We start from the raw sequence: 13995 nt of genomic DNA, 5'->3' as shown, positions 1-13995 counted from the left end.
CAGCATCTAGGAGCTTATCGACCTCAGCTGCGATGTTCTGGTTCTTTTCGGCGGAGTAGTTCCGCTTTTTCTGCTTAATGGGTCGACTGGAGGGGTCGACATTAAGCCTATGGGAGACGAAGTCCGGATCAATCCCGGGCATTTCTGCGGCTGAGAAGGCGAACACGTCTCCACTGGCCCGTAGGAGTTGGACGAGTGCCGCACGGGTGTCTGGCTCCAGTGACGACCCGATGCTAACACATCTGTTCGGATCTCCTACGGTCAGTTCTATTGACTCGGTCAGGTCATCCGTCTCCATGCTCTTAGAGTTGGATTCCTCGAATTCCGGCCTGCTATCAATATTAGCAGACTTTCCTGACCGCGGCTGGCCATCAGAGTCGTTCGGCTCTGAGGCGGAGTCAGCCTTTTGGCCCCCATCAGATTTCTCGTTGTCTGGGGCTTCATTAGCCGAAACGTCTGAGCCTCTCGGCTTTTTGGCGTTTCGGTCCCGGTGCTTTTCCTCCCCATCGCCACGGTCGCCTCGGCGAGACGTGGATGGCTTGAGGTGATTGCATCGGCGGGCTTCTTTTTGACTGCCCTTTATTTTCTCGGAGCGTCCCTCGTCTGAAACGTATATCATGATTTGATGATACGTGGAGACGACTCCTTGAATGCCGTGAATGAGGGGTCTCCCCATGATCACGTTGTATGCAGATGGAGCATCTACGACCAAAAATTCGGCCATGATATTCCTAGCTGCTCGGCCTTCGCCGATGGTGACAGGAAGTGTAATCTTCCCGTCAGGATACGAGGAAGAGCCGTTGAATCCAGACACCGGGTAGGGTGCGGGGGCCAGGTGCTCGGCTCCCATCCTCAGCTGGTCGAACGCTCCTCGGAAGAGGATGTTCGCCCCGCTACCGCCGTCGACGAGGGTCCGCCAGACGTTGCGGTTGGCGATGCCCAGAATGATTACTAGGGGGTCATCGTGGGGGTATACCACCCCCTCACAGTCTTCGGCTGTGAACAGGATGTTCGGCGCCGGTGATTGGGACTGCCGAAGCTCAGCCTGATGAATCTGATGGGTTAGACCCCTCAGTTGGCGTTTGGCTGTGCCTTGCGAGATTCCCCCGGAAATAACCAGGATGTCGAGGGACTCCTTGCCCTGAGGTCCCTTATCCTTCTTCCGAGCGAAGTTGAGGTCCTGCCGAGAATCTTTTTCAGCTTTTTTCTCCTCGCGCCTGTCCGCGAGGTATTGGCTCAGGTACCCCTTGCGGACCAGATCCTCAATCTGGTCCTTCAGCTGGACGCAGTCCTCGGTGCGATGTCCTGATGAGTCATGGAACTCGCACCACTGGTCCTTTCCCCTCGTCTGATGCCAGGGAGGCAATGGACGAGGTTTTTTGAATCTCCCCTCGTCCTTCGTCGTGCTGAAAATCTTAGCACGGGGAAGGGAGAGTGGAGTGTATGAATCGTACCTTCCCGTGTAGGGAAAGTGTCTTTCCTTCTTCGGCTCGGCAGCAGAGGACGGTTCTGAGGCCTTAGCCTTCCCTTTCCTCTGCGCCGAGACTTCGGGCTGCTGCCCTTTCGGCTTCTCAATTCTCGGACGAGACTGAGACCTGGATCTGTTCCACTCCTCGGCTCGGATGAACCTATCCGATGCTTCCAAGGCTTCCTCCAGGGTCTGCGGGGGATGCATGACCATGAAGTCCAGGAACTTTCCAGCTTGGAGGCCGTTCCGTAGCGCGAACACGGCCAGGCCTTGATCCAGGCTTGTGATTCCGGATGACTCGTTGCTGAAGCGAGTCAGATAGTCGCGGAGGCTCTCGTCCTCCGCCTGCTGCAGACTCATTAGCTCTGCAGTGGTCTTCTCTCGGCGGTTGGCCGTAGAGAATTTGCTCTTGAACTTGTTGGAGAGGTCGTTCCAACCGGTTATGGAGCCTTCCTTGAGCCCTTTGGTGATCCAGGATTGGGCAACACCTTTGAGGGTCGTAGGAAAGTATTTACACCAGGTAGCCTCAGACCTCGGGTTCAGATACATGTGCCCCTCGTAAGAGGCAATGTGATCCTTAGGATCTGAGGTACCATCGTAAGTAATATGTGCCGGGATTTTGACCGTTGGCACATGCTCTTCCAGAATCCACTTCTGGAAGGGCGAGTTCGATGGAACCATGACCGCCTTCCCCTTGTACCCAGCCTCAGGGACCTCGCTCCCTCCTCTCTCAGAGGTGGAAGTGGTTTTCGTCCCCGGCTGAGACAAGGTTGGGTGGGGTCCGGTATCCTCTGGGAAGGTGAGGCGGCTATGCACACTCACCTCCCTCGAACCCAAGCGTTCGTGAATGCTTCGGCGGGCGAATTCCGGGTCCTTGGAGGGCCCCATAGAATTCTGAGCTTCAGAGTGGTCAGAGGGTTGAGGGTTCCTCCTCCTCTCCTTACTGGAGTTTCGGGTGTCCCCTCGCCACCTCTGGCCGAGCTGTCTATGTGGTGGAACTTGTCCACCATCATCCTGACCGATCCTCCTTTTCAGGTTTCTCGGCTGGTGATCATCAGGCATCTGGATTGGAGCCCCTTGAGCTTTAAGGAACTCCATGCAGATGGCCACTGCTCTGGCCACTTCCTCGGTGGAGGGTCCGGAGGGAGGAGTCTCCTGCGGATGTGACCTGGATTGCACGCTATGGCGCGGCGGGGAGTTCCTCGCACCTGAGCCACTCGGTCTCGGGGATGGCCCCGGCTGCCGAGTGTGGTGCGAGGTGTTCTCCTCCTGGAGGCTAGGACCTCTTGAGGCTCCCCTTTCCGGAGAAATGGGGGCCTCCGATTCGGAAGAAGCTTGCTCCGGGGAGGGATAAACCGGCTGGCGTTCCCTCACCGTAATCCGGCCTCCTCCCTTCTTAGCCTTCTTGGAACTCTTTCCACTCTTAGTCATGGCGACTGCCGGAGTGTTTGATGACTGACGCGAAATTTAGTAGCGTTCCCCACAGACGGCGCCAAATTGTTTCGGATGAAAACAATCGAATCTCGGAAGATCCTTTTATCTTGAGGGAACTTGGTCTCGGTCCGAACGACGCAGGAGCCGAGGGTTTCCTGCACAACAAATACACGTAAACTAGCCTCGGGGGGACGCCGAGGAAGGCCCCTCCGATGCTTAAGTCAGTATATTAGAGAGAGAAAGCTGTGCAAGAGTTTAGTTGCTTGAGGCTTTATTGTCTTTGTCTTCGTCTTACCAAGAGTTGACCAAATTGTTGGCTTTTATACCTTGGCTAATGAAGGAGGCGGATTGGGCCCGGAAATCAGTTGGGCTGGGCCAAGCTGATTGGGCCGTTGACTGACCTTGACATGGCTTTGAGGATGTTGATTTTTGACTTTAGCATATTTGGAGAGTTGAACCTTTGCCTTGGGCTTTTAATTGGATCATTCAGTGACCAGGCCCAATTGGACTAAATTGGACCCAAACAACAATAAATGATTTTCAAATTATAAATGAATTTAAAAAATAAGAAAATTATTTTTCACATTAAAAAAAAAAAAAAAAAAAAAAAAAAAAAAAGTACGTGAATAGATAGAGCCAATCACAAAGAGCCATTATGACCAGTATATAATTATCATATAAATTAATAATTTAATATAGATATTAGATTTAGATATAAAAATAAGGTGAACAAAAGATTAATAATCACATAGTCTGAGTTTCACTCAACATTACTTCATTGCTTGGTCCTCACTGTACTAGACTACTACTTTCCCTACGAGGAAGATAATTAAAATAATTTTTGAAGTAAACAAACTTTTGCTTAATTAATTTTTCTAAAAAAAAATAGGCGCATCATTCATTTTACAAAATCTCATAAACTGGTATAGCAATAGAATAGTCCCCTTCTGGTCCATGATTCACGTGATCATCACGTGCATATAAATAAATGCATAAAAATTGGAGATGTGAATGATCCTACCACGTGAATGGTCACATATATGCAATTATGTATGCGTAAGCGCTAATTAGCCCTCGTACTAACTAATTAGATGACTCCTACTATACATGTATGTTGCATAACATCAACACGATCCAAAAATTAAATAGCATTCACATATTTATATTTTGATTGATTGTGAGTAGGTGACATAGACTATGACCTCTGCTGGCTCTGCAACGCAATTAAAATCACACATTTTTATTACACTTATTATTATTTGTCCAAATTACTTTTAAGGTTGCTGATAAACATTGTCTCGTTTCTATTTGTATTCATGAAGATTACAACTTCACTTAAACATTAAGCATTCGTATATTATATACATTTCTCTTTTCATAACATTTCGCGGAAGTAAAAATGAATACAGGGCTTGAATACAAAGATCGAGAGTATGTAGTATTTTCCATGTATGATAGGTAGTGTGTTGTATTGTTCTCAAGCAGCACCATTCAGCAATAATGGATGATTAAGCTAATTATGATGATCAAGTCATATCTTTAATTATATCATTAAACCAAATGAAGGGTTTAGGAACCACTCAATGATTAATAGGTTCATACTTCATAGTGGGGCAACTATACCTTGTGATTCTATGAAGTTATTATTTTATTCAAGTACTCTACCCTATATCATGAGCAAGCATATTTTAGTTGAGGCAAATAATGGACAATCAATAATAACACTGAGTGACTTGAGCCTATACTAGGCCCTCTACGGTTCTTTATTAATTTATGGTTTCAATAATGGCTAAATAATACTTTGATCTAAAATTTATTAACATTTTTAGGGGGCCCTTTAAAGATTTCGTATAAAATTACGACTATATGAGTAGTCAACATAGATTAGTATGTACGTTGGTTGGTTGCATTGGTCCGAAAGGAAATTACTACACTTGTATCATTATAAAATTGCTTTGATTTGTTTGGTTAACATACAGAAATTGCAATTCATTCTTACCATTTTGTATGAATTTTCATTGCTCATTTCAATCAAATGCAGCAAAACGAATCTAATGATTCATTTTCTAATAGTACACATAAAGATATAAGCTATAACTTTTATACTATGTATAATCTTTTATTCATACAGGCCCAAGGTATGATATACTTGTATGAATAATTTAAGTAGTATTTTGGAGACCATGAATTTAAAGTTAAGCCTAACAATCTTTAAGAGGCCTAGGATAGTAATTATGTGCTCAAGCGACAAGCTAAAATACTTAATACGTACGAGTAATATAATGTAGCATACTCCAATAAATACTACTCCGTAGTAATATACTCCATACTATACAACGTTTCAATTTGAACGTTTAAACTTTAAAGCAATAAAAAGGTGAATTAGTAAAATTGCACCTTTTTAACAAGGGTAAGTTTGACACATAATGAATTATTACTAGAAAGCAAAAGGATAATCCTATTACTAAACAAAATCGAGGCTGCCACTGAAAATTCTAAAGAAATTCTGGATTTCTTAAAAAGAAAAATTTTGATAAAATTGGGGGGGTGGGGGGGGGGGGGGGGGTAGACAAGTATGAATCCAAGTCACATATGGTCTAACAAAACCAGGTTTTGCTAGATTCTCCTTTACTATTAACATTCAACAACGTCCATTTTATGTCGGCTTAACCAAAATTTAGGTTAGCTTTGGAATTTGCACTTATCCTACTTTACTCTATATTCTTCATTTGTCTTGCGTTGTCTCTTTTAACCTATATGTTTAACCTATATGTTTAAACAATAAGCTCAATTACTAGCTACTCTATACTCCATAAAACTAGCTCTACATAGGGTGAAATGTACGGAATAATATATATACTATTCTGTATTATTATTAGAATACATAAATTCTTATATGTAGCGCTTTATATCTAAATTGAACATTCAATGTATTTATACCTATTAGTCCACTAGCTCCTTTGTTGTTAATAATCAATCACTATTACACTGTGCCATAAAATATTGACAATATTGTAGTATATCAAGAGAGCATTAAAGGACAGAGACAATGTTTAACTAAAATAATAACATGGGTAAATAGTTAATTAAGATTGTAAATAATTATACAGTAATAATTAAATGTTTATTTGACTAATTTGAGATAATTATTTTTCTCAATATTCTTCCAAGAGATGAAGAGAATATGATGTGAGTAAAAAATCCTTATATGGAGTATGAAATAATTTTTTTGATTTATATATTTGTATAAACAAAATCTAAGTAGGAAATCCATAAAACCAAAATCAAATACAAATACAGTACTCGTACCGTATAAGTCTACTACATGTACGGAGTAAAAGTAGACAATCTCTGAGGGGGGCACAGGTGCCAGCTGGAGAATTGGCCAAACTAATGACCAATAAGAATCTTTGGACCCACAAAAATATCTTGTCAAATGCCACGTATACAAATCAACATGGTCTAATGATAAAGTGTGCACAGAATTCTATTAGCAAGTGAGACTGCGACATGTCCTTCGAAACAAAACCCCATTCTTTAAGGGTGTTTTTCTTCTTTTTGTCTTCATTTTACCATTCCTATTTTCCTACTACGAATTTTAACCTACAAAAATTAGAAGTAGTACTTGTGTATCCATACTTTTATTGATGAATTGATGAAAGTTTGTTTAGGTATTTTCATCTTTCACCTCAAATGCTAAAAGTTTCACTTTTGAAAAAAAAATAATTATCGGTATAATTTGGATATAGCAAGTTGAGCTAATTTGAAATTACTATATTATATATATATATATATATATATATATATATATTTTTTTTTTTTTTTGGTGAACTGAAATTATTATATTTAAAACAAAGAAAAATAGGCTGATCGAACACGATATAATAACTATTGCTCGTATTCGACTGTAAATATTGTGTAACACTCAATCTTTATAAAATTATAAACGCGAGTACAACAGAATAAATAGTTACATCTGTTACTTTATTGTAATTGTATTTTATCCCACATGAGTACATGATAGTATAGCTGGGCGGTTTCAATTTTATAACAATGAAATTAAAAACAAACCACTCAAAAGGGTATAATCAGAAACCTTAAACTTAATGTCTTCGTTAAAATCTAGAAACAATTGGATTGACGTGATTAGAATTAAGGAAATTATTTCAACATGTCTAAAATCCACATTTGTACCATAAGTACATGTATAAAACTAGCTTTCAAATTGTCCCAACTTAAGTTTTGGATTAGAAAGTCAATTCTCAAAAATGGAACATAACAAAATAAAATAAGATAAAATCATCACATAATTGCCTAAATATGAAGATAAAACCCTTTTTTTTTGTGTTCTTTTCATGTTCCTTATTATAGCTCCATATAATGACATCTCTGTAAGAAGCTGACAATAGCCATGAAGTATGATGTGTGTTTAATAAGTAGATTCTTTTTAACCTTCATCAATTTTAACTTACATTACAAAAAGAAATCACAAAAGAAAGCATGAAAATTGGAGCAAAGCTCTGCATATGAAGACAAATAATTAAAAATCACTTCTTTTTTGTATTTTTCTCTTAGCCAGTAAAATCATCAACAGTAGTAGATAAAAGAAGGATCAGAACAACTACTGAAAAAAGAAAAAGGATGAGGGGGGTAAAAAGTAGCTTATAGATCAATCAAATTTTCCAATTATTTTTCTTTGCTCTTTTACTTTGTATTTCTGTCCAATAAATGATTGTCACCCCACATCCCCATCTCCTTAAATCTGATCTATAGTTTTATACAGTACTTAAATGATATAATTGAACAATCTCTACAATGATTATGTTCGCCTTCAATCTACTCTACACTTAAAATCGTAAAAGTCTGGCTAATTGCCTAGCAGTTAGGAAACTAACAAGTGTAAAATGTCAATACTCTATAGGGCAATTTCTCGAGTCTAATTAGTTATTGTCATCTCATATCCACTTCTCCTATACTTGTTTTACAAGAATGAATAGTAATTCCGTGTCAAAACGACAGTGGCTCATAGGCAAGTTTGAATAGAGCCAACATTACCCTGCATAAAATCAAGTAGATTCACAAGTTAGCTTAAATTTTACTAATACACAAAAGGGTGAAATTTGGCAGAGATTAGTCCAATGCGTCGTTTAACTCACCGTTACAGCTATTGTTTGATTCAAACTATGTGCATAACTGCATATGCCAAGGGTTGAATGGCAGTGGAAAAGAATGGTAAGTTGCAGACTTGTGGGGTTAGTAACAAGGAATCACCAAAGTATTACAGGTTAAGAGTACCTGTGTTTTCTGAAGAAAATTATGGGAGAACAAAGAGAATTAGACAAAGGAAAAAAATACACAAGTGAAGAAGAATAACAGCAATAAAAGAACTAACCTTTTTTGGGGGAAGGAAGATGGTAACATGTCACTATCAACCATTATACTTATTACCCATTGCAACAGTTCCACTACCTACATATTAGGGGGACCAAAACCAAGATGTTACTTTAGAAATTTGGACACAAATTTGACTTATGGGTGAAATATGAGGAAAAAAGGAAATTGTGCAAATATGCTATTAATGAGGAAAAGATCAACTAAATTCAAAGACATGAGTACTATAATTTGCTTGTATCCTCCTAAGGGTGCGTACGACGACGGGGTCATGCTAAAAATGCTAAGTTGAAAATGTGATACGGAGTATAAAGCGATTGACAACATCAGAAGGATGAAACAGATGCATAGCAGGAAAATCAAAGATAAGATTGTTGCAAAGTGATTGTATTGCTTTTGTTATTTTGGTAACCTACCTTTCAAAGGTTCTTTTGTAATGTCCACCTATTCATGGAACAACCTTATCATTGTTTGCGACACGTATTTCTGCACAGAAGTTCAGGTACTTTCAGGATTTGAAAGTGATATTAAGATGCCTCAAAGAAAAGAGATTACCTGATTGAAAATCAATCCCTTTAGTAGAAATTGAATCCTGTGTATCCAGGTGTTTGTGGCAATAGCTCTTCCACTTCTATACGAGCACTGGAGCAGCTCATACTTTTCCTGATTCTGCCTCGACTGAGAGACTCTACCTCAGCCAAAAAAACGCTGTAAACTGGCCTATGATCCGAGAACCTTGATTCACCGCGCACATAGGATAGTTGACGGAGGCCCTTCCCATACCATAAGATACGATCACACCTTCACAGGCAATCAACAGCCTAATCAGATGTTATAATCCTCACATGTCTACTCAACAAATGTATATTGGACATAATATTAATTAACAAGACTTCTATAATATAATTCCTCTTTAATGTTCTTTGGGTTTGTACAAAACATATCAGTGTCATTAGGCAAAAGTATACAATATGAAAATATACATAAGATTTACCATGCAGGAGTTCTTCGTTTCTCTTTTTGATGAGTATCAGCACCTGCATATCTATCCGAGTTATGGGAATACTTGTATGTAGGAGGGAAGTATATCTTTCCTTCATTCCATCCCTCAAAAACACGACCCTGTCTCTGTTCAATGCGCAACTGCATATAACACAAACGCTTCAGTATTCAGACCAAGTATTATTCTGCATATGCAGAAAATAATCTCTGACAAAACCAGATGCTTTGTAATTCAGAAACATACCTGATCCTTCTGTAGCAGGGCTTTCCAGTTTCTCATCTCAACAAGAGCCTTGGCAGTTCGGTAGGATAGTGCAATTCGGTAATTTAAATCCCCAAGCCAAATGACTCGACTGCAATGAAATTTAACACACATCACAAGTTGGCCAATGACTCAATGAGCTGCCATTTGCCAAAGCTACTAAATAAGAAGTAATACATAAGTAATAGACTTGAGAAGAAGTCTCACTCATGGTCCATAATGTGCTGAGGGGAATGCTCATCTCCCATGCCAGGAACTCTCGGAAATCTAGTCTTCCTAAGTATCTCCATGACATCAGAGTTTCTTCTTAGCTCATCGCCCTCCTTTTGTCCGGAAGTTAGATGAGTACAGACGAAGCAAAAGCTCGTTTGGTGCAAACACATGCTAATAGAAATCGAACCCTGCAAAAGTTATAAACCAAGTTCCAGCATCAGTAGAGTTCTTGCTTCATCATACCACCCTTTCAAGCATAAAAGGCACGCTTTTCACAAAAACATTCAAGTACCTTGTTTCCAAGATATCCCATTAATCCTCTTCCTACACAGGATACTTTCATATTCCGAACATCATCTCTTAGATCACTCCTAACCCAAACAGTGAGAAATACTCCCACCATTTGCTTGCTTGCAACCAAACAGTATCTAGACTGACCTCTTTGTCTTTCAGTGTCCTCCCCAGGGTTAGATCCATTGTAATAGGACATAGGTGAGCAATGTGGAACAACAGGTGATTCATTGTTGTTTTCTTCATCTGAGGAGCAATATCTGTAATTAGGATCATAATCACTAGCCCTGTGTCCTGACATAACCCGGTCACAAACGCTGAATCTTCTATCAAGCCGCGGTTGGGGCTCCAACATGTCATTGTCCACCCTCATGCTCCGGCTCAGCGACTGAAATGATCTCCGATGGAAAAATGAGGAGGCCTTTTGCCTTGTTGATCCCTCAAAATCGGCTTCTAACTCTACAATAGGATCAGGGATTGGAGAAGGTGTTTGATAGAAACCACTTGAACCAGGAAGACTGTTTAAAGTTGTCCTAATTAATGATAGCCACTTTTTAGCAGGACCATTATCTTCTGTACCCAAAACATTACCAGCATTCAGAGGAACAATTTCCTGAAAGCTAAAATCCAAATAAACAGCAATAAGGGCTTATACATTACAAGAAAATGCAAATATTTTAGGAACTCAATATGAAGTTTGAAGATGAAAACACACCCAAGAACATAAATGTCAGCAGGAGGTGATGTGTGAAGCCAATCTTCAAGATTCAAATGGTTAGGTGGAGATTTTCCTGCCACATTCCATGTAGCTACAAATATCCTACACCCATACCAAAATTAAAAAAAAATGAACACGAATTCTCAAAAAGCAAACAATTTACAACATCATATTGGTGGAAAATTAAAGTCTAACCTATAATTTTCTACATCAGTAACTTGAGATTTATCTAAATCAACCTTAATTCGGCGAGCACGGTCAGAACTCCTCCTATATGATCTTTCTGATAAAAAAAGGATTTACAAAAAGCATAAGAACAAGATCAATTATCATGAGATTAAAGCACAAGTTTGAATAGAAAAAGTAATTCTTGGAAAATAGGAATATATTTGGAAATTCAAAGAGTAGGGTGGTCCAAAAAGCAATATAATGTCATTGATACTGAACCTGTTTTGCTTTTCTTTAGAGTGCATGCCTCTCTCTCCCTGTAATTGCTTCTCCAATCTTCATCACAACCTGAAAAAAGAACCATAACCCATAAAAAAGGGACTAAAAAGCAATAGTATTCTTGCACTCAACTTCTGAAATCAAACAACCCCATTTCTTAGCCCCAAAGAGAGGGAAAAAGAGCATTTGTAAAGGGAAAATGGTGGGACTTAACTAGGGATCTTTAACTGTCAAATATGAGCTCATACATGACACAATAAAACAAGAAAAATAATTGAATAAAACAGTTTTTGATTCAGAAATTACTGCATAAGGATGAAATTGCAGTCTACAAGAATGTGAAAAACATCAAATTATACAGAAATTTACCCTGGTAAAAAGGGTGGTTCAGCACAAATAATGGTCCTTGGGGGTTTAATTGAAAAGAAATGGGGTAAAAATTTACCTTCATTGAAGACATCATCCGCATGAAATTCTTCAGCTTTACTCTTGATATTCAACCATTTCTTTACCAATGTCTTGGGCCATGAAAGCTGTATTTTTGCAGAAATAAAAAAAAAAAACATCTTCATTAATAAAATTCATAAATCTATTTTCACATAATGAAAGAGGGAAAATTTATGAACATTTCTTATACAAACACACACACAAACCTTGGTTTTTTTGGAGCTTCCATCTGTCATTGTTTTCAGTACCTCATATAGGAAGAACACTTCCCACACCCTTAATTTTTTTTTTTCTAGGGTACTTAAATTCGAAATTATTATGCAACAAATTTGTTAGAAAATGAGAAGAAATTAGAAAAATGTGCAATATTCCCAATAATAGATTGATGAAAAGAATCAAGATTACACTCTTAAACCAATGATTGAAAGATCTTTACAAGAAATGTGACAAAGAAAAAGGAGAAAAAAAAAAAATCAATCTTTTCCTTGTATATATTTTTTTCCCTTAAAATGATGAGGAGAAAGGAATCAAGGCTAACAAAGAAAATAAAGGTTTTAAATCAAATTGGTTTCTGGGTTTCAAACAAGGAAGTCAAAGAAAGAAAACCCAGTTAGGAATTTGGTTAAAACAGAAGTCATTGAATCTAATTTGAAGTGAAGAGAAAAAAGGGGGGAAAAACAGGGGAAAAAACAGAAGAAGAAGAAACATAGCAAGAGACAAATGAAGAGAGGAAAGAGAGGGATTGAGACAGTAAATAATGAAGTACGAAGTGAGTATATAGTATTATTATGATTTATGACAATGAGATTCTGAGAGAAGAAGAACAAGACAATGTGGGGAACATAAAGAAAGAGAAGGGCAGGGTGTAATATCTCCTCTTCTTATGCTGGTTATGAGCTAGGCAAAGTATCGAATTTTTGGAGAGAGAATAAAGTGCTGCAGTTGAAGAAGAGAGGGCTCGTTTCCACTCTAGGCATTTTTACTCTGATCTCAGGCCCCGACGAGTAGGAGTGAGCAAAAATTTCGAATACTCGGAATTGGAATTAGAATCGGTTAAGAATTAGTGGGTCCGAAATTAAAATTGAACCCGGTAGTTTCAATTCTGGCTAATGAATTAAGGATCCGGTTAAAATTAGTTCCAATTCCAATTTTTAACTTTTTGGAACCGGAACCATTTGAATACCCAATTAGCCAATATATGTTAAACTAAATAAATTTTAAATAATAAAAATATGTTGAATGTATACAGTTAGTATAATAAAAAAGTATTATTACTACCTAACATAAATACAAATAGCTTAATCTATATATAAATATAAGTATTAAACGCTAAAAATGAAATTAACCAGAATAATTATTATAATTTGTATTATATTTTAACAATTACATATATAAGTGGGTACTCGGAACTGGAACCGGTACCTGGTGGTTCCAATTCTAATTCCTAAATTTTAGGACCCGGTTAAACCAATTTCAATGCCGGTTCCGGAATTTAGGACCCGGTCCCAACCAATTTCGAGTCTGATTCCTATAAATTTTTACCGGATACCCCGTTTACTCACCCCGACATAAAGTGTCCAACATACACTCGGGTTTTATTTCATGCCTTCTAGAATGTAGTGCAATTGTATATGTAGAGTATATATATTGTATTTGTACCTTATAATTGTACGTTATCATCGTGATTACGTACGTACAAAGAATATGTAAACAATTATGATTATTTCCGGTATTGGAGTGATATTTATAGTAACATATCATATACTTGCATGGTTGCACATACTTCCATTCAAATTAAGGAATAATAATTTATTGTGTTGCATCATATGGAGTACGGAATATCATTCAACATAAATACTTTAATTGTTATGTATCGTGATTTTGATCAAAGATTTTGTATTACTCATTAAAGTTAATACGAAGAACTAAGTAAAAACTACATTTGTAATAAATATGATAAAAATATAATGAATAGAATGAATTATAATCCATGACTTGTTGATCATCATGTTCAATTGTCTATGTCATAGCGAAATGTTATATTTTATACTTGAAAAAGGTATACATATATTTACTATGAAGTACGACGATATAAATGGCACGACGGCAGTTAGCTTTGAGATATATCTAAAATATAATGTGGTAAGCAAAAGTTTTGGATTTGTATGATTAGGTCTAAAAATGCTTTACAAATCAAAATAACACTCCATAGTGGTGACTAAGATGATTCACAATTGTAATTTTTTAATTCAAAACAGTCGAGATGAAACTCATAGTATAAAATCTCCCACAAAATGTACATGTACAGTATAATTTTATGTC

General features: G+C 38.1%; 1 protein-coding gene across 3 annotated transcripts; it reads right to left on the bottom strand.

Annotated features, from left to right (window-relative positions):
* Positions 1–7456: 7456 nt before the first annotated feature.
* On the bottom strand, positions 7457–12643 carry LOC110734471 (type I inositol polyphosphate 5-phosphatase 4-like). Of its 3 annotated transcripts, XM_021914633.1 has the most exons (14): positions 11880–12643; positions 11672–11759; positions 11227–11295; positions 10975–11062; positions 10777–10881; positions 10063–10681; positions 9765–9958; positions 9540–9648; positions 9288–9436; positions 8849–9094; positions 8710–8779; positions 8295–8371; positions 8059–8206; positions 7457–7958 (listed from the first exon to the last, which is right to left on the bottom strand). In XM_021914633.1, the coding sequence occupies exons 1-10, from the start codon at positions 11907–11909 to the stop codon at positions 8869–8871; spliced, it is 1677 nt and encodes a 558-aa protein (XP_021770325.1). In that variant the 5' UTR covers positions 11910–12643; the 3' UTR covers positions 7457–7958; positions 8059–8206; positions 8295–8371; positions 8710–8779; positions 8849–8868. The 3 variants fall into 3 exon arrangements, with proteins under 3 accessions (XP_021770325.1, XP_021770324.1, XP_021770326.1); XM_021914632.1 differs by lacking the exon at positions 11880–12643 and having other exon boundaries at positions 11672–11865; XM_021914634.1 differs by lacking the exons at positions 7457–7958; positions 8059–8206; positions 8295–8371; positions 8710–8779; positions 11880–12643 and having other exon boundaries at positions 8871–9114; positions 11672–11865.
* Positions 12644–13995: the final 1352 nt, after the last annotated feature.

This window comes from Chenopodium quinoa, unplaced genomic scaffold (assembly GCF_001683475.1).
Source record: "Chenopodium quinoa cultivar QQ74 unplaced genomic scaffold, ASM168347v1, whole genome shotgun sequence".
Classification (NCBI taxonomy): domain Eukaryota; kingdom Viridiplantae; phylum Streptophyta; class Magnoliopsida; order Caryophyllales; family Amaranthaceae; genus Chenopodium; species Chenopodium quinoa.
The sequence above is the reverse complement of the archived record's forward strand: the minus strand, read 5'-3'. Positions and strand labels throughout refer to the sequence as shown.